The 21,437-nt window shown below is 37.1% G+C and overlaps 1 protein-coding gene across 1 annotated transcript; it reads right to left on the bottom strand.

Moving 5' to 3' along the window:
* Positions 1–7,372: 7,372 nt before the first annotated feature.
* On the bottom strand, positions 7,373–12,602 carry c7h1orf52 (chromosome 7 C1orf52 homolog). Its single transcript, XM_053322185.1, has 3 exons — positions 12,212–12,602; positions 10,194–10,404; positions 7,373–8,693 (listed from the first exon to the last, which is right to left on the bottom strand). Exons 1-3 carry the CDS (start codon positions 12,488–12,490, stop codon positions 8,542–8,544), a joined length of 642 nt encoding a protein of 213 aa, XP_053178160.1. The 5' UTR covers positions 12,491–12,602; the 3' UTR covers positions 7,373–8,541.
* Between the last annotated feature and the right edge of the window lie 8,835 nt (positions 12,603–21,437).

Below are 21,437 nucleotides of genomic sequence, written 5' to 3'. Positions count from 1 at the left end.
ACTCCATTACAAGTAAAGTCTAGTGATAAAACTTGTGTTTATGTAAAACTACAGAAGTACAGTAAAGTATTATCAGATAAATGTACTTAAAGTATCAAAAGTAAAACTACCCATTAGACAAAATGCTGGGTTGCAACTTACCTCTATGGGGACTAAATGTTACTAAATGTTAAAATGCGTAGTAATAACACGTGAAATGACTTAAGAAACTGCATGTTATTTATATGCCATTTGATGAGACCAGGCTGGTGACGTTATCTATAACAATGCATCTTATTTTAGAAGCTAATCTTATGATTTGGGTCAATCTGAAACTGAAAGAAACAGTTGTCAGATAAATGTAGTGAAGTATCTCTTATCTCTTTAAGTGTCTCAAAAAGTACAGTAAATACTTTGTTACATTCCACCACTGTATTCAACATTTTAATACATTAGTGTGTAATACTTATAAATGTTGAGATTACCTTCTGATACCGTCCAATGATCTGTAATACAGGTTTGTAAAATAAAATTTAATGAGCCCCATGAAAAGACTGTAAGTATAGGTTTGTGTGATGGTATTTGAATTGCAGCTCCTGCAGCTCCAGCCTATTGAAATTCAAGACATATTTGTCCCTGAAATGTGAATTAAATTCAGCTGGGGAGCAGCGAGCAAGGACTTCAAATTGCCACCTTCGCTGGTAACTGTGAAAGCATTTCAGCAAACAGCAGGGAAAACAACTTTCATCCCAGAGGGGAAAAACGTGCCTGACCCTCTGCAGAGAGAAAGAGAAAAGTGCCAGCAAGTAACATTAAAGAGATGATGAAAACCTACCAGATGTGAACCCGTTTACAAATGAGCAGGATTGTGTCTGTCATGAGGTATTTGTCTTATTTTATGAGTTCATCTTCATTATTACACACATATGAAGGTCATTTTTTCCCCTTCAAATGAAATCACCACCCCAAAAAGCGTGACGTGCCACATCATGGATCACTGACAATTATTGGACTGACACTTTTATCTGAAGTGTATCTTGAGTAATCCTCTCTTCCTTTGACCTTACATCTAACCCCTGTCCTTGCACACACCACAACCTGGGGCTTTAAGAGTGGCAGAGACAGCAGAGAAAGGAATGAAACATACTTCACTTGAACCTTAAGCCATTTGTTTGCTGTTGCCTTTACTTGGAATGTGCAAGAGGATGAGCTGCTGAAAAGCTGCAGTGGGCGTATGAGTGCACATGCGCTCTCTCTTTAAGGCACACACACACATACACACACATACACACGCACACACACTTTTTTGACTGAATGTGAATCCATTACAGCCCTCTCCTCGCATAACTGTGCCTCTACTTTCCAACGTCTACTCATGATTGAGGGCATTATTGTCAGCGCCATTCACTGACAGGGCCCCAACGTCCCACATTCACCCCTCTTCCCCCCCCCCCTCACCACCACCACTGCCCTCAGTAAAACATGATAAGCATCTGTTATTGCTCTGCAGGAGCCGTGTAGGCCCTGACGCCTCAGCCTGCCTTCCCGACTGACTGACTAGACCCTGTCTGGGCAGTTATTTACAGGTCAAAACCTGCAGGCTGCATAGTGTGTGTTTGTGTGTGAAAGAGAGAGCGAGGGGGAGAGACGGGGGTGTTATCGGGAGAGGAGGCTACATCGTGCACAAGGAGAGGAAGGACACAAACCTTTGGACCGAACAGAAGTGTTGCAATTGTTCAACACACTCACTGCAGGGCATGAGCCATCTTTTTTGTGATAAATAACGTCTATTAGTGCAATTTTCATGCTGGAAATGTTTAGCATACCTGGAAATGTGATCTTATATTGAGATATCTCTTAGTACCTGGGGGGGGGTTATGGAGCAGTATATGTAGTGATGACCTACTGTATGTATGGGGGAAAAAAAGAGGTGGCAGTATTGAAGAAAGTACATTTATCCAGATGTTGTACTTTTGAGGTACTTGTATTTTAATAGTAGTAGGTAGTAGTGTAATAGCAATAGTTGTTGGGTTTTTTACATCCAAACACTCCAAATCTTCAATTTTCTATCAGACAGGTAACAGCAGATATTCACATAGTGGCTTAATTTCTGCTTAAAAATCACTTAATTAAAGGATTACCAAAATCTAATTATATTTAAATATATAAATGAGCTCCTCCTTGACCAGCTGCAAATCAAAATGTGCTTATACTGCAATCATCACTAATACTTGTCCAATTACTTATAATAACAATAACATGCCAGTGGCTACTCTCTATTCTGCTGAATAAGTACTTCTACTTTAAAGTAACATACACACTTAGTACACTTTGCTGATCATAGTTGCAAATTTTTACTTGTAAAAGATAGGCCCTACTGATGTTTTACAGCGTTTACCGAAACAAAGGATGTGAATACTTTCCTCTGATTACCCCTTGTTTCAGTGTAATCTTTTGACCAGACTTCTTGGATACACCTCTTAAATCTAGTGCCAGGATACTGCTAAACAAGGCTCAGTAAAAACAAAATTGGCATAAAAAATACACACGATGAGTTAACAAAGATTTAAAGGAACACAAAATAAGCACTTGTCAAAAGTTGCTCTGCATGCTGACTCAACAGCACTGGAGAAACCAGGAAGTTTGTCTTTTCTGTCTTCTTTTTTTTTTTCCTCCATTGGTCACTTGTACCCTTTGTGAAAGCAGTGGCAGAACATCTGCTTAGCTGGCCCCCTTTCAGATGGGCTGGCCACAGAGTGTATGAGGGAGAAAACTGAGTGTGTGTGTATGTGTGTGACGGAGAGTGAGAAAAAGGAAAGTGATGAGAGAGAGAGAGAGAATATATGTGTAGGTGGGTGCATGTTTGCGTGTGCATGTGAGTGTGTGTTGGGATACAGGGCTCTGCAGCTGTTGGGTCTCCCCTCCTGATGGTTACCCATTGTTCCCAACTCTCTGTGTCTGGCTCTCCCTCTCTGTCCCGGCTGGTTTATGGGCCTTCCCCTTTTCTTAGCGCACACCGCAACTAAATTTATGTCCTTGGACACAAGCCTTTCTCAGGGTATAAATTAGGCTGGATGATCGCTGTCAGAGTGGCGTTGCTAAGAGCCTGCAGCTTTACGTTCCAGAGAGTCACATTATTGTCATAGCCATTCACTCATATTTTACTACTGAAAAGAAAATCTACACTGGACCCTTTGAGCCTCACTGTGAATATGAACACCAGTGTCTTGTTAAGATTGTAGATGAGTAAACCAGGTTTTTAACATTTTGAGACAAACGTTAAAATTGAAATTTGACCATTAAACAAAATAGAGAGTCCATGTTAAATTAACCTACCTATGTACAAAAGATACTGTAATTAAATGATTATGAAAACAAACTGCCCAGTAGTGTTTTCATGCAGTTGTGGGCAACCTTTAAACAATAAAAAGCCCCAGTATCAGTGAACTGACATATATATGCATCATTTCCTCTTGTTGGGTATCCAGATAAGCTCTTATCTCCTGACTGAAAGAGCTTGGATATTGACCTGTGCGGGTAACCTAAATATTCTGCTTGCTCATGCAGGCTGAATTATTTTGAGTGTCGTATACAGATGTTTAGTAGAAATAGAAACCAAATATGGCCTCAGCTGTAGCATCTGGTGTTCTTCTACAGCACATGCAGTTACTCATGGATATTAAATTAAACTGTCTGACTCAGGAAAACAATATTTTTATCCATCCTTGGCTTTAATATGTTATTGAAACTGTCTTCTGAAGTCTTTTCACTTCTTCACTTCTGCAAGACTTAAAGTGAAATGCTTGATGCCAGGAAGGATGGTGATTAAAACCAGCTATTCTGGCTAGAACAGGATTAATAAAAAAAGGGTTGCAAGGATTCTGGTTGTTTTCATTATCTATTTATCTGTTGTTTTTTTCTCCCCCAGTAACTGCTAACTATAAAATGTCAGAAAACAGAAAAAAAATAGCCCTTTGAAATTTCCGAGTCATACTTTAAAGACAAAGATATTCAATTTACAATATAAAATAGACAGAAGCAGCAAATCTTCAAACAAGAGAAGTGATAACCTTCAAATGTTTGGCATTCTATGGTTGAGAAATGACTTCAAAACAATGATTTGATCATCAAGTAATCATCATAGTCAATCTACTGATCTGTCAAAAAATGTTTTCAAGCACGATATGTTGTCTTACAGGCACTCAGATCTTCACTAAGGAGAGAAAAAACTGAGAATATGTGTGCAGCATTACAAAACTCACTGCACCCATTTAAGCCTGATTGGGCAAAGCACAGGACAAGGGTCAAACTAACAGAATTCACATAGATAGTATCTCCTCCATTTCTGACCGGCAGCCAGGTTAGCTGACCGCCACCGGCTGACTTAGACTTCTCTGACACACACATACACACACCCACACCCTTGGCTGTCTTTACGTCTGCCCCATTTCGTTATCAACAGACGACCTCTGACATGTTTATCATGACAAGAGGTCAGACTGCTTGTCTCTTGCTACTGTTGTCTATAGTACGTTCCTTTCTCTGAGTGCATTCATCATGTGATCAGGTGTAAAACGTTCAGCTTTAAAACTCTATCTTCAAGTTCGTAGTGTCTGTGTGAGATTTACTATCGCTGTACTAATAGTATCTCACTTGCAAGTTTAAACTAGGGTTAGCCACCTCTGAACACTTCCATTATAAAGAAAAAAAAAGAAATCTCTGGATCCCGACAGTATTTCTTAAACCTTAAAACTTGATTTTTAGTCTTTAGCAGCAGCCATTCAATATATTCAGATTGGAGCAGCTGCAACTAATGATTATTTTTCATTATGGGTTAGTCTGATGCTTATTTTCTCAATAAATTGATAAGCTGTTGGGTCTAGAAAATGACTATACCTCAAATCTCATTTCCTCCAGCAGCTGTCATATTCCTTTCACTATCATAGAAAACTTTTTCATAATGAATGACTCCAAACTGATAAGTAATGATAATCAAACTAGTCACTGAGTAATTGTCTGCTGATTGAGTAAATGATTCATCATTGCAGCTCTAATTGTTGTTTATATTCTTGTTTATGTAACTGCAAGGTGAAATAATTAAAGCAGCAGAGACATTAGCAACAATAAAGTGTGTGATAAGAAACCATTTAGTTGTTGCTCAGACTATGTTTATAACCCTGTCCACACGATTTCCTGTCCACACCTGGTGAGTAAATTTCACGAGATGAAATCAAGTCTGACCACGCATTCATAAAAATGATGTAATTTTTATGCCCAACAGGAACAATATAGTTAACTGTAGGATGAAGGAAACACCAAATCCAATACACACATATGCAGTTTGTTGAGGGGTTTTTTTCAGTTTCATTAATGAAAATGATTAATTCAATATTTAATTACCAATTATTTGGAGCTCTAATTCAGATGATATAATTTAGTGCTAGTTCATGCAGGCAGGACTGTAAACATGGCAAATAGACTATCACTTTCCAAAATATATGAGTCATTTCATAACAGAAATGAATCACCATAGGTTACAGGAAATTAAAAACTGCAAAAGTGTGATTTCTTTCAGATTTGAATCTTGAGTTTATGGAAAATTTGGTATCTTTACTCCTCTGTTCTGTATTTTTCTATGTAGGATTGGATGTCTGGAAGTATAGTATGGAGACATGGAAATGTTACGTCAACTTCAAGGGGCTACCTTTGGAAATATTCGGCTGCAATCAGTGGCCGGTACCACATTATTACTGCAAATTATAATATTACGTTACCGTCTGACCATGATTTGGAAACTTCTGTTTTAAGCTCAATATGAAACCAAGAAAGAAGAACCCGTGGTTTATAGTTAGTAGCCTGCTCTGAGTCATGCAGTCATTTTTATCTTTTTGTAATTTCAACACAATACCGTAATTCACAGATATCCTCTTAATATCCTTCTTATCTGAAATGAAAGCTAACACGAATGGTTAGAGCTCTCTGTTTGTCTGCAGCTCCAGAGAGGTTTACTTTTCTGCTGAACATCTGTTTCACACGATGGGGCAGATCAGCCGGCGTGAAAAGCAACTATTTGCTTCAAGAAAACATCTGAGAATGAGATTTAGGAGAAGATAACAAGTCAGTGTGTTGACATGGAACTAGCATTCTACACTGAGGAGAGGGTACACAACAAGATACATTCATATACTAAGATTTTACCTTTTTTATCAGAAGAAAAAAAACCCTATCATGTTGATGGCCAAAACTTCATTTACATACAGGCTGCTGCATTGTGCTGACTGTGTGAAAATGTCATAAGTCAGATAGTAGCAGCTGTAGGCAGACAGTTCACTGAAGGTCCCTGAATACTCAATGGCCATCATGAGGTCTTGACCTTCCAGTAAATGTGTCACAGTGATAAACGGTTAGTGTGACGGACACTTTTCAGAGCCGGTGCAGAGTTATTGGAAAAATCCTTCAATCTCACTAACAACTCACTATCTTTTCGACGCAATCTGAACATTATGATGTTATTCAGACATCAAAGTTATGATAACAAAACATTCATCTAAATGTTTTTTGGCCATCGGTGACTGATGTGTGTACTACGTGTAACATAAGAGCTGGATGTTGGATGTTAGATGTTGATAACTTGATGGTAAGATCAGCCATGTGATAACTTGATCTCTGTATCACAAACAGGCTGCAGCTCAGGAATACTGTGGATATCATTTCAAAAGATAACAATTCAACACTATAGAAAACTTTTGCTTTTGATATTTACACTGCTCTCTAACTTTCATTCTGTCTTTTTTATATTGGCTTTTGTTGTTTTTACATTCTTAAAGCTTGCTTTGAATTGAAAGAATTCCCTTGTTGTTGAAATGTGCCTTTCAAATAAACTTTGCCTTATTTTTCTACACAACTCTAAGAATTGCATATTTCAAAACATCCCATTTCTGGGAAATTTCCAGTGGCAAGACTGAGTGCGATGAGTAATTGTGAAACACTGATGGATGTGACCTAGCTGGTCATACAGTCTGTACGGAAAGGGGAGTTATTTGTTCGTAAATATGGCTGATAAAATCAGTCTGCTGCTGTTGTGCAGGACCAGGTACGAATTTCAGACAAGGCCAGGCACATACCTGGAAGCTGGAATTTTATCAGAAGCATATTTACCACTATTTCATGTCAACCCATGATGACAGATAGGCCTGGAATTCCTCTGATCACTAAACTGTTGCAAAGTGGAAACTTTTTTTAAATTCTTAGCTCTAAAAAACATTATATTTGCACCGCTGGTCACAAAAATTTAAGGAATGAATTTGGGAATGTAAAGACCATGACATACATTTTTAAGACTGCTTTTAGTGAATCTTGAAATGAAGTTTAACAGTACACATTGTCTCATGAATCTAAATTCAAATGACTGACAGCACAACTTTCTCCAGTAAAATATAAGTGGTTTTATGAGGAATAATAATCTCATTGAGAACAAACTATAAAATCATCCGTATACAACTGTTCATACTAATCAATGTTTGAGTCCATAAAACAGTACAGTGTTCCAAATATCTTTTTGTAAAACAGTTGTAGGAAGTTGATAAAGTAAGTTCTTTATATTCTTACATTATTCAGCACAGATGTCAAGTGTTGTGTAATACCAGACACATGAGACTCGACAGTCTGTATGCATCGAGTATCTCAAGAGAACTGAGATGAGACAAACTTCCAAATTGAAGATCAATGTTCCCTTCCTGAGAAAACACTACATATATATATATACAGGCTCAGGTTGTTTGGTTGTGAAGTTCAACAGACTTCCCTAAAAACATGAAATGGGTGTATTCTAGTATTGCTTAGGGGCGCCATCTAGTGCCAATAAGCAGGGACATCATGCAAATGTTTAAATAGTAATTTCAACAGATTTACAGTCATTCTGAACACATTTTCAAAAAAAAAGTCACTGTTTTAACACAAAACAAGCACAGGCAAACGTCAGAGGTGAATACATATTGGGTATAATACAAGACTAATCACAAACACATACCGCCACAGCCAGGTGTCACTGTTATTTCAGCTAAATAAATAAAAATATTCAAGAGGTAAAAGCCAACTGACCACACTTTATGTTTAATATGTCACGGCTGGACGGGTAGGTTGCTGAACCATTATTTAAAGCAAAAAAAGCAGTTTTTTTTTTAGAACCCTGCGATGTATTTCTTTGTAGTTTTGGCCTCCATTCTTAATGGTTATGATGATATTTGTTCACCAGCTTCAATACAAGAACCCAGAAATGCAGGGACATAGTATCAGATGGCTTGTTTGGTAATGCCCTGTGCACATTTTCAAGTCCACACATCTCTTTGCTCTGGAGACAGCTGGTGAGTAAAAACCAAGAAGGATGAAGGCTAAAATTATGAAAAGACCCAGAATGTAAAACACCAGAATTACACCATCGATGTCCATTGATGTTCGCATTACACCACCTACCTGGCCGATGTGTTAATGTCATTATATGTTCTTAGCTGACATTAAATGTTTAAATTAGAAACCAATTTCTTGTTGGAGGCGATGTAGGCCTCACTCTATCTTCTGTCTAAGGATCCTTTTCTCCTCCTCGACAAAATTTTTGTCAGAGGTGGCTTGTCCCATGTCCCTCTTCCTCTTCTCCTTCTGCTGGAAGGTCTCCACACGACGTCTCTTGGCAGAGTCCAGCTTGTCATCATCGTCATCTAACCAGCAGAGGGGTCACAGTGGTTGGTTGGTTGGTTGGTTTAGGGATTTGATGAGGGGTGGAGGGTGATTGAAAAATAATGATTTGGAATTAATCAACAAGGTACCATTCAAACATCACTATGGATTTTTACTCAACCATTCACAATTGATTTTCCACCTCAACCGGTGAAGTGATGCAGCTGTACCCTTTTATGTATGTTCGGCTCTGTTTTGTGTTTTTCAATTTGATGTGATTTTTCTATTTATCACACACAAATCATTAGGATTAGAACAGAGTCTGTACTGGTCTACATTATTGGATGTTCCTGATCATCTGCAGCTGCTTGTAGGTTCAGTTTAGTAAATCTAAACAGTCTTCATAATGCAAAATTAACTGTATACTCCATCTGCTGGCTGTCTGTTTGAATTTTCTGCATTTCTGCACAACGTAAATATTCCAACATGGCACCAGTTTCTAAAAATAAAAATCAGTATAAAACCTTGAGGGATTTTCTTTAGACAAAACAAATGAACTACTCCTCATACGTTACATACCAGGAATAAGGATGCATGCTCAGAACGTGAACTGGGCTTCATCACAGATCTCAAGACATTGCTCTTAAATTAAAAAATATGTATGTAGATGTAATCAAAATATTATTTCCTGTTGTGTTCTTTTGAGCTGTAAGTGTTTATGTATTTGCAGAAAATGCATTATTGTTAAGTGGACAATCACTGTCCGTTAATGTATGTCCATCTGACAAAACATAGACTCCCCCTATATTAAAGCCACTTCAGTCACTCTGCGCCTACCAGACTACTTTTATTAGACTACACAGAGAATTAAGAAAAGTGAGTGAGTGTTTCTAGATATTCTTCTCACAGGGTTCATCTCATGTCTCTTAATTGATGTTTCCTTGATCCTCGATCTCTGAGGAGCAATGAACGATTATATTATATTATTGATTGGCCGCTACAGCTGATCGGACTGATCTGATACATCATTGTGATTTGACACAGACATGGAGACAGATTACAGAATGAATTCAAGTGTGTACCTCCAAAGTTTTATATTTTGTTTTCTAAATTTAGTTTCCAATCTGTTAATTGTCCGTCTAATCAACAAAAGAACCATAAACAACTTTCTTTATTTATTATATAAAAGATTTTTCTTTTCATGATATGTTATTTCCCCCATTAGCTGTTATCATGGTTGGATATTACATATTATTATGGATAAAAGTATTGTCAGGGAGTGTCTGTTTGTCAGCAAGACACACATTTTAAACATTTATATTTTACATAATTTGTTGTCATTTCTATGTGAGGCGGAAAATTCCTGAAACATTTAGCCTGATAAACAATTTTAAGTCTTAAAAAAGCCCCCTGATCATATCCTGAGTTCAAAAGTCGCTACAGCCGTTAAAGCTGAATGACAGCTGATCCAGCTGTGATCATCACTTCATGTCACGTTCATAGGAAACTTTAACTACCTCTGATATCCCCACTGGACTAACCTGATTCAGAGGGTTGCTCCTCTGCAGGAAGGAAACGGGCGTTGCCGGTGTAAGCCTGTGGAGCATCTTCCCCGTTGTCCTCATACACATTGGACCACTTTATAGCCATGTCCATGCCAGGAGGGGGTCCCTTCTTCTTCTCTGGCTCTGAGGTGTAGCTCTCAGGAGGTGGTACAGCATTCGTCTTCCATGGCTTAAACACCTTGGGAGGCTGCAAGAAGAAAGTGTCAGTGAGTAAGAGGTGTAGGATGAGTAATAAAGAGTGAGACAGGAAATGCAAATACAAGACATTAAAGAACAGGTTCACAATGTTTCAAGTCTGTCTTGACACATTTAAAATAAAACAAAAATTAATTAAAGACTCCCTTTAAGATGGGCTTTCAGTGTAAGTGACACAGTGACAGCAATAGTTGATCTGAAGCTTATATGATTCTTCAGCAGTCTGATTTAGTCATATAAAGTGGATATCTGCCACATTTACAGTCTTCTTAGCATCAAATTCACTCTTTGACTCATTTGGACATCTGAAGCTGCATTATGAAGACGTCCTCTAACAGCTAGTCTGAACAGGAGGAATGATTACAGCAAGAAAGCCCTATTTAAACATTTCTGTAGGCACCTAAATATGTTTTAAAACTGTGAAAGCTGTCATTTAAATATTGAGAAACAGAGAAACCATTTTAAATTTCACATGCTTCGATGTGAAATAGTTTTCTGGGTAGAAATAGACAGATTGAAATTATTAAACAAAAGCTTCATAAAGATGTAATTTATGGTTTGTTGTTCTGGACTGTAGTACATTGTACAAACATAGGCGAGAACGAGGTTGGTTGTCACATTCACCAGATTTCAGCCCCTAAAAGGCCACATTTGAAAATTGTTGGTACTGATACTTTTTCAGAGTGTGGGTGAGATGTTATTTCCAATTTCATTTCTAGAATAAACCACTTGACATTGAAATGAGACTACGTTTATTGTTTTTCATGTGAAAATGTAAATATCCAGCTCTGTGGTGTTTCTCTTCTAGGCTTTTAAAAAATGGGTTATAAAACAATGGTTACCATTAACAAGTATGTAGAGAGAGTGATAGTTTAGATTTGGGTTTTTTCTTATCTACACTACAACATGTGAAGCAAAAAATCCCAGTTGGAGATGCTCATCACATTCTCTTCGGGGTTGGTTGTCACTTGTTGGTATATACATATGATGTAATATATTGGATCCTTTCTTTCTCTTTAGATAATAAAATTAGCAGGAATTTAGTCAGGAGGACAAACTAGAACTAGCCTCCTCCAGATGTGATGCTCAGAGAAGTCAGGGAGTTATGTTTCCTGTTTATTTCCTGTGTGTGACTACCAAACCTGTGATGGAGATGGTTGTATCAAGTGCAAAAAATATATTTCACATCCATATTTTTATGGACAACAGAATCAGCTAAAGGAGAATAAGACCACTTTATTCCTACCTGGCACATTAAAGGGGGATCTATTTAGGATACTGTTTAGGAGGAAAGGAAAATAAAAAGACTCCCAACCAACCCTATTCTCTCTTAGGTTATATAAACTGTAACTCATATGCTGAGAGTATTTGTAACTGTGGCGACAGCACTGATAATAAAAGATTTAATAGCGTTATCACCCTAACATATCCCTGAATCCATCTGAAATTAATTATTTTGAGATGCCCGTCTAATGCACAAGAAGCGATGTAACGTGGATGTATTGTGTAACGGGGAAAGTGTACTAAAAAACATAAAATAAACAATGAATGAGACAAAATAGGATACAATAAATAAATAAAATACTATACAGTAAACTGGATATTTGTGTAAATAATACAATATCAAATCTGGGCTATATGTGCAATGTTCCTGGGATTAACACAGTAAATAAATGTGCAATATACAATTACAAACAGTAAAAAAATTAATATGTAATGTACATAAAATCTGAGCTATGCAATGTTCCGAGGGGTAAACACAGTAAGGTAAAAACATTTCCTTTTCTCTTTTGTTTTACCTCTTCGGGAGCTTTCACCGCCAAGCTGTCCCAGTCTATCTCTTTGTTCAGAGGGTTGTAGAGAAAAGCAGGTTTGGACACCGAGTTGAAGAGCTCGTCGGGTCCAGGTAGAGGAGCTCCGGACCGGGAGGACTGAGCGTCGCCTCCCGGAGCTTCTGCTGCAGGTTTCTGGCTCGTCTTCTTCCGACTTTGAGCCTCATCGTCGGAGTCGCTGCTGTCGCTCAAATCGTCGTAGCTCGAGAAGAAACCTAAAGAACCGGGTTTAGTCTCGTCGGTCATTATGCTGAGGCTAGTGGGTTTCTTATGTGTGACAGCTGGCTCGATTTAAGACAGCGAAAATATAAATATATCGTTAAATTATCGCTATATGTTCACACAACCTCTGCTCTGTTTTAAATCAGCCTCCAAAACAGTAGTAAAGCAGATAAGTAGTGTCGTGACTACTGTCGTAAAAGCGATGTCATTAAAGGAGCAGTCCACAGAAAAAAGGAGCATTACACTGCTGGTGATGCATTTTCTTTTTCTTTGCATTGCATACAGTAATGTTAAAGACTCTTTTTATTTCTGTGGATCCTGAGGATATGAAAGAGCAAGAATTTGACCAAATTTTGCATGTGAGTGTGTGTTAGGAACGATAAGAGAAATGGACGACTTTTAATAAAATCTTTCCTTGGTTGAGAGCAGGTTATAGACAGAGATCTCCTCCACATATGAAAATCGTTTTTAACTGCATTATGTGTTTAACGGTTTAATAAGAGTTACGAAGGGTTTATTATTGAGTTCATCATGGATGTATTGAACATTACAAACATAGGCCTACATGTTCAGACTGTCAACTGTTGGAAGTTGATATGGGAATTCAATTTCAATCCATATGTTCAATTTCAATATGTGAAAAGGCAGATAATCACATGAAATTTAATGTCATGTATTATCATCATACTTATTAATAAGCGAAGCATAGTCTCGCGATACTACACGAAGGTAACGCAGAGCCCTGGGTAAACTTCGGGTAGTATCGCGAGAGTTGATAACTTTTTTTCTAAACTTTATTAGCATATTGAAGACAAAATCAAACAACATTGAACAACAGGGATGTACATGGAGAATTAAGAAAATGTACAAAAAACACAAAAACAAAACAAAAAACATATGTAATGTAACAAACTATATAAAAACTACATAAGAAAAAAAATTAGCAGCAGCAGCAATATTTTATCTGGGATGCTACACAATATTTTTCAGTAAACTGGATTTTTTTTTAGGTACTTTACAGACAGCATCATAAAAAGTATTATGTTGAACATAAAACAAAGTTTCATTTGGAACAAATTCCAAAAATCTGGCTTTATGAATATATTTACCCAACAGACACAGCAATTTTATCACATTAATTTCCTTATTATTAGATTCAGCACTCAAAAATAACCCTAACCATACCTTCTGTAGTAGTGGCCAAGACCTTATGAGACTCCCAGATTAATAAAGACATTTGAGTCCAAAAGTGAGTAGAATGGGGGAATCCATAAAATAAATGAGAAAAAGACTCAACCTCTTCTTTGCAGAAGGAACATAGAGGGGACACATTGGGTCTAAACTTGTTAAGGAATTCATTGTAGGGATAGTAGGCTATCTATGTAAGAGTTTAATATGAACTTCTTTAACTTTACTGGGGACAAATCTGATAAATTCAGTCCAGACATTTCTAGGACCCCCTCGAAAACAAGATGGTTAATCTCAAGGGGAGACGTTCCACCAAGCCACTGTGCAGGAATCATTCCTGAGAAAGGGTTATACAGAAAAGACACTTTAAGTAATTTTCGCCCCCAAAACAAAATCAGTGACATTTTATCAAATAAATCTGCGTAATTTAAAATGTCTATAGAACAAGAGGAATATTGTTAGAAATGTGCCTGTTTGTGTTACAGAAATAATCTCTTCTAAATTTAAATTAAGCAAAGTTATATGTCACCAATTATCAAGATAAAGCAGATCTTTACTTGGTTTAGGAATGAGAGATATTAAGCCTTACTTCATTGAAACAGTTAACTATTTTTGGCACATTCAACAAAAACTTCCAATAACATGTGTTTTAAATGTTCCCAAAATGTTACATAGAATTCATAAGGTAACCCATCTGGACCGGGACATTTTTGTAATAATAGACTGTAGGCCTAATTCTTCTATTGTAATTGAACGTTCACAAAGCTCACAGTTTTTCTGAGGATCAAATGAGGAAGTGTATAACATCTGATAGAAGTTAGAGATAAAAGAAGATATTTACTTCCTATCATTTTCAATACATAAAGCAGAGATTTTTCTTTGCTTCACCGTGTTTTTTCTCCAAATTAAAAAAGAAAGACCAATTTTTTCTCCATGTTCCCACCATCTGGCTGGAGATCTTATGAATGCTCCCTTTGCTTTTGTTTGGTAAAAAAGATATAATTTTTCCCTTAATGAATGTTATCTCATTTTTTCATTACTTGGAACAGGACTATTTAATATATCATTCAACTCTATTATACTATCAGCCTTGTTTTGATCGTTTGATTGTTGCATTCCAAATCGTATTGAAAAACTTTGACATTCAAATTTGAGTAACTCCAGTGTTTCTCACACATTCATTTATTTGTGGCGGCCCGAATAGATTTTTCGGTTTTTGGCTCGCTCGACCTCGCTCATAAAAGCATGATAATGGATGTAGCTTGTCGTTACAATTCCGGTGCAGTAGGTGGCGGTACTATGCAGTCACTCCGGCAATAAAACCAAAGAAGACGCACTTAATGCACCTGGTCGGCCAGAAGAAGAAGAAGAAGAAGAAGAAGAAACGGATTTCATATTTCACACATTTCACAAGAATGGATACTTGGCGAGCTGTACAAAAAATCCTGTGTCATAAGATGGTCGTTGTGGATAAAGGGAAGACTTTGAAGGTATGTAGCATTATAGCTGTTCTTATTTTAGCTGAGTGGCTAGCCGAGCTAACCGCTAATACTATTACGGCTGTGAGCAACCATATAATTCGTGAGTGGTTTTGAATGAATCAGGGAAATCTAAGCTTTCTAACAATGTATACAACAATATATATATTTAAGGGTTGGTGTTTAAAACATTCAGAAGAACTTGTGGCAACCTCCCAACCTCTGACCCGTCCCGTAGGCGGAACAGCGTGTTTTAAGTGTCTGCAGTTCCGATCCTTCATGTGGGCTGAAACAGACAAGTCACCCTCAAACATGCTGAAAACCATATTGATGTTTGGCCTGAAGTTAGTCTTCCCCATAATGTTTGTGTGGCTTTGAGGATGTTCCTCACGTTGCATGTGACAAACTGTGAGCTCATTTTCTCAGTTGGGGAGAATCAAAAATGAGCTGAGAACAAGCATGAAACAAAAACGCCTGAAGTCCTTATCATTACTGGCAATAGAGTCTGAACTTGTCAGAGACCTGGACTTTAGCGATGTTGTGGAGGAAAGGTCAGGAAAAAGGTCATTGCATAAGGGAGCTACTCTAATGTGTGTGTGTGTGTGTGTATTCTTGCCTCCCAAGTGTTGTTAATGTGCATTGTTTTTTTATGACTAGGAAAACATTTGTTGTTGGGATGTTTGATATTGTGGAGAATATAAAAACAACTTTTGATTGTTGCATTCCAAATCATATTGAAAAACTTTGACATTCAAATTTGAGTAACTTACTCCCACTTTAACATAGGTTTAATTTCAGACATTGATTAGAATTACGACGTTGTACCGGAAACATAACTTAAATGAACTAATGAACGAACTATATGAACCGATTCTTCCTGCTGAACTGACCGACAGGAACTGAAACTCGTCAATGAATTATGAAATCCATCAATATAGAATTTACAGAAGAGAAAGTTAGAACATTTGATGTGGATACTTCTCAATTCTCTTAAATTGCATCCACGTTTCACTTATTTGCGTCTTGTCCTTGTGTCAAACATGGATGCAGGAAACCACTTGAGGAGAGAGGAGAAATGAGGCTGTGTTCGAAACCGCATACTACATTCTGCATGCTACATACTATATACTTCCAGCCTACACACACTAAACGACTGTTTACACTGTAGTAAACTACACGATAACCCACAATGCATTTCGTCCCTACCCTAGCTGAAATCATCAGGCTCAAGCTGAGCTCATTTTAGCTCTAACTCTGTAAATATACCATTTAATCGACATTTTTAACCTTTTTAGGCCAGAAAGTAGCCCTTTAGATCCACAATGTGATGCTAATTTGTGCATATAATAAATAACACCTGTTTAAAGTTTTGTTCCTGCGATTTCGGAGCCACTCAAGTTAGCCTTAGCGAGTAACACACTTCTGGTAATTTTCACAAAATGAAACACCCGTTACCTTTTTATTATTAAGAAAACCATAAAGATAGAATTGGTGCTTTTATTTTTTTTTATAAAGGTTTGTGGTCTTAACATTGCTGTGGCTTCTCTCTTTACCCACGCAGTCATCTTCTGCAGGCTGAATCAAAATTTCTTTCAGGCTCATTTATTGTTGGACAGGATTTTACTGAAGAGCCACAGATGCTTCCTGATAAATCAATCATCCAGTAATCACTTGCAGATGTCTATCTCTAATGGGTGATTTATGTTTCCCTCTTCTAAAAACATTTGAGGACCGGAAACACTTCATTTGTCAGGATAGTGGACAGTTTGACACACAGTAATTGTCAGAGACAAGAGTGCACACTATTGCATTTTTTTAAGTTGGCAACAGCATTCATTACGTAATGTAACTAGCACATAACCTCAGGTTTGAGTATAGGCCATGGATGATACAGGTAGCTGCTGTATTTCACTGTGTGTTCAGTCTGTATTTGCTTGTAATAAAAGATCCTCTAAGCAGTCGACTATTCAGTTTTTCCAGTACGTACATTTTGTTTTAATTGGTTGTAAGTCTGTTTTAGTGATAATTAGCATTACCATTAGCATTATAAGAGTTAACCATAGACTGTAAACACACAGCACTAACCAAGCTAGCAGCCAGAGCTTGGATCAGCTACATCTTCTCATAAAAAGTATGGTTACTCGTGGCTCCGAAACTGAAAGAAGGTGACGGTCAAATGGCTAAACTTGAGACTTCAGAATGGCTGTCCACAAACCGATGGGTGACTTCACAGTGACTACATCCATGTTCTTTTGTTGTTGTTGTTGCACATGTAACCTATAATAAAGCCAATAATGAACACAGATCTTCTAAAAAAAGTAGGCAATAACAGAACAGAGAGGAAGATCTCCAATGAAGCCATTAACAGGGTTAGTCAGGTATCACCTGCAATAAGGTCTAAAAATGTAATAACAACATCTAGTATACATTTAGCTCATGATTATGTTCCTCCTCAGCCTGAATGTGTTTTAAAAAACATTTTGTCTGTAAAAAGTGCATCATACCATATTAGTAGTGCACAATTTCACACAACAAGGTACACTGAGCCACATTCAGATGAAACCTACTCTCACTATTGATAAATTAATAATTATATATGACAGCAAAGGGTACTTAAAGTATCAGTTAAAATGTGTCATAATTAATACTTTATTTCATGAATTAGTACTAACAGAAATTTATAACCTTTAGTAATTTTTAAGAATTTAATTTATGCCCCAGATTATGACGTACAATAACTTACATTAACCTGTCCTTTTTCTTTAAAGCACTTAACCTTATTTAAGATGTATTCTATTTGATGTCTTTGTATGTTAATGTGTGTTTGAGTGAATAGATACACTTTTATGAGAGAAAGCACATTTTAGAAATTGTGCTTATATCTTTTGGCCACTAGAGTGCAGTATAGTCATAGCAATGGAACAAAGATGCCCTGACAAAGGAATGAAATTAAACAAGATTGGCCACCCATTGTTTGAACTACAGTATACTTTATAAAACAAGTCATTTTAAAGGCTTGACTATGGGAACATGGAATTTCACAGCAAATAAACAGTCTTTAATGCAGCCTCTTAAAGACTCACCCAGAGTAAAGATTATTTGTATGTTTAGTTAAATGCTTCAGAGGCTCACCACATCTCCCATACGTCTCCTTGACACCTCACTTCATGTGATGATTAAGAGAAGTTAAAAAAGCTAAACATTAAACTCCTGTCTTGGTTCTTTAAAGTCTGCTAGACTGTGAGGGGCCAGGCTTTGCCCTCGTGCACAGGTCAAACAGTCACCAAAATGCACAGTATAGACAAGGAAACATAAATCTAACAGATATACTGCCCACAATTTCTCTCTCCCTTCCTCCGTCTCTTTCTTCCCCTCCCTCCGTCCCTCCCTCCTATGCTCAATAATAACAATGCAGATGCTTCAAATGAAGTGTTTTGCATTTTTAGGTGAGCTGTGTGAGTGCAGGTCAGATCTGGACCAAGATTTACTGGAAGTCCAGTCCCAACAGATCCTGAAGGTGCAAGCGCCTTTACAGGAAAATATGTGCCTTTTTGCGCTATGGGGCTTAAAAAGTCTGCTTGAACTTACTTGTCTTTTTTTGTTCCATTATTGCCTCGTGGTGATTGATTGTTTGGCTTTATCTTCACCTTCTCTTTTTCTTTTTTTCTGAGTGACAGTAGTTATTGTAATTGCAGGAACCCCAGTAGTAATAGCAGTAAAATGAATACCTTTTGAGTCATTTTGTAGCAGCATAAGTACCAGGTAATAGAATAAATAGTTCAGAGTATAACTATAAATTCGAAGTGGCTGCAGTGTCAGAAAGCCTTTTTTTGTTCTTCAGAAAAGATGCCTGGTAACATAAATGAGAGTAAAACAGGGATAGGTGTGACTGTCAGGACATATTTCATGGCATTACAACCCCTATTTATTCCCACTGGTGTTTTTACACTGATCACTATGTTTGTTTGGAGCTAATGACACCGTGTCAAGTTGTAACTTCTAAACAAGCACATATATCCAGTTCTCAGCTGGAATCAGGAGACAGTAGTTGAACTTTACACATTAATTTAGCTTTTCTCCTGAGATTCATGCATAATAACATTTCTCTTTAAGCCCATTGCCACTGACTAAAGAAACCCTTTGTAGACTTATAAAAGTCTGTTCTATAAATCCATCTTAATAAACTGGTTATTGATGTGACTACAAACTTCCAGAGGGCAAAACGAAACTTTCTATCCTCACTATTCAGCTGCACTTCAAGAAACCAAGTAAATATTTATAAGTTTGTTCTCTGCTTCAACATTTGAGATTTATCTTTTTGAAAACAAGAGAGAAATTCTGCCAGTATGATGAGATAATTTCACTAGTTCTCAGTAGTTTCCCCACAGAATGTGGAGAAAATAAGACGTAATTCTCAAAACAAGTTAGCGTTTTGCCTCTGTCAATTATTCTATCAGACTACTGGATAGACTGTGTTCACTATGCTATGCTGGTACAGTGTGGGATGCTGTTTCCTCCCATATGTGCTGGTGATTTTCTGGTATATGCATGTAGTTTCTCTATCATATTCTTGTGTTTTTTAACTATAAGGGCTTGGACGCAGGTACTATATCATGCAACTGGTTAGTGGCATAAAGTAGGTAAAAATGACCCTTCCTCTGGCTTACTTTTTTCCTTCAATCTCCACAGAGCCTGACCTCATTGTGAGAAATTCCCCATGGAGGTGAAAAGCCACACCTCTTCATGTCTCTGTTTAATCTAGCCATTCATAATTTCCTCAATGTCTTTATTTTATCCATTGGCTCAGTTCAAGTCAGAGCACATCTGTGACAGCATATCAGAAGATGGTTTGCAGTTTTTAGCAAAGATAAATGTGGGCTGGTTCTCTCTCTCTCTCTCTCTCTCTCTCTCTCTCTCTCTCTCTCTCTCTCTCTCTCTCTCTCTCTCTCTCTCTCTCTCTCTCTGCCGCTATGTCTCTGTTTCTCACTTTTTTTTTTACACTTTTCTGTAATTAATAAGAGAAATATGCATAATAATGTGAGCTAGATTAGATTAGAGTTTAATTAATTCCTACCAGGTGATACAAAACATCTGATGGCATTTCCCCAGATGTTAAACATGTGTGTTTTCTCATTGCTCCTGAAGACACTATGGGTGTTTCTGAACATTTAAAAAAAAAGAAATCTTATTGTAGTAGTCCTGTTTGTATTTTAGCTAATTAAACCGACAATCACCATCTTAAAGTTGACAAAGAACACATGAAGAATGACGGAAGTGGTTTGATGATGCACTCATAAAATGCAGATGTAACTTTTCACTCCTTATTTGTATTGAGTGTACAAAACACAAAGGACATCTTCCTTTATGATGTTTTTCAGTCCACTTTCTGACAGTTCAGCTGTTATCTCCTTGTTTCTCTTTCCTTCTTTGTGATTAGCATAGATGTGCGGAAATTCTCCTCACATTAATTTGAAAAAGAGCCTTTACTGCTTTTAATCGACTGTTAAAGTAGTTGCAACCCAGTCAATCTGTTGCTGATGCCACTGAGGTGACCGTTGACCTCAGGCAGCTCTGTTGTTGTAGTGCGGTGACACAGGAGGTAGAATTAGTCACTTTATAATGATTAATGACACATCAAGGCAAGTCATATTCTCTAGTTACCCAACATTGCTATTTTCTTACAACCCACAAGAATTTCATCTGTAACATATTAGACAAAATATCTACTGTGGTGGCAAAAAATGGGAGAGCCACATTAAACTAGATGAGTGCTTGTACTGATAAACTACAATTTGGTGAGAAAATACATGAATTGTGTTGCATTAATTCTGTCAAAAAATATCACCTATTTATTTCAGGGTAGTTCACATATACAGACCATGATTTAATGTTCCAGCATGGCCTAATTACATTAAGAACCTGCCTTTCACAGTATAAACAGAGATTATTCTGTACATATGATAAACTGTAGTTTTTGTGTACTGTATGTGCTGGACACTATTACTAATGCAAATGTTATAGATTGAACCTTCTCCTAATTGTCTTTCTTGCTCAAAAAAAGGATTTAAAAAAAATTAACCCGTAAGCCTCTTAAGATCTATTACATATCAATACATTTACAGAATTTACATATAGCACAATGAGAAAAGACCTGAGAGATACCAAAGAGGGAACCTTAACCTTTCAAAAATGTATTTGTTATGAAGCATGTTTTAAATGTGGTGTTGGAATACAAGCCAAGTGATGTTTATTTGATCTGTTTCTGTTCTGTGTTTTTATTTCAATATAATTATGCTTCAACTCAT

The sequence above is a fragment of the Scomber japonicus genome, chromosome 7 (assembly GCF_027409825.1).
Source record: "Scomber japonicus isolate fScoJap1 chromosome 7, fScoJap1.pri, whole genome shotgun sequence".
NCBI classification, from domain to species: Eukaryota; Metazoa; Chordata; class Actinopteri; order Scombriformes; family Scombridae; genus Scomber; species Scomber japonicus.
This window is presented reverse-complemented; position numbering and strand designations above follow the sequence as displayed.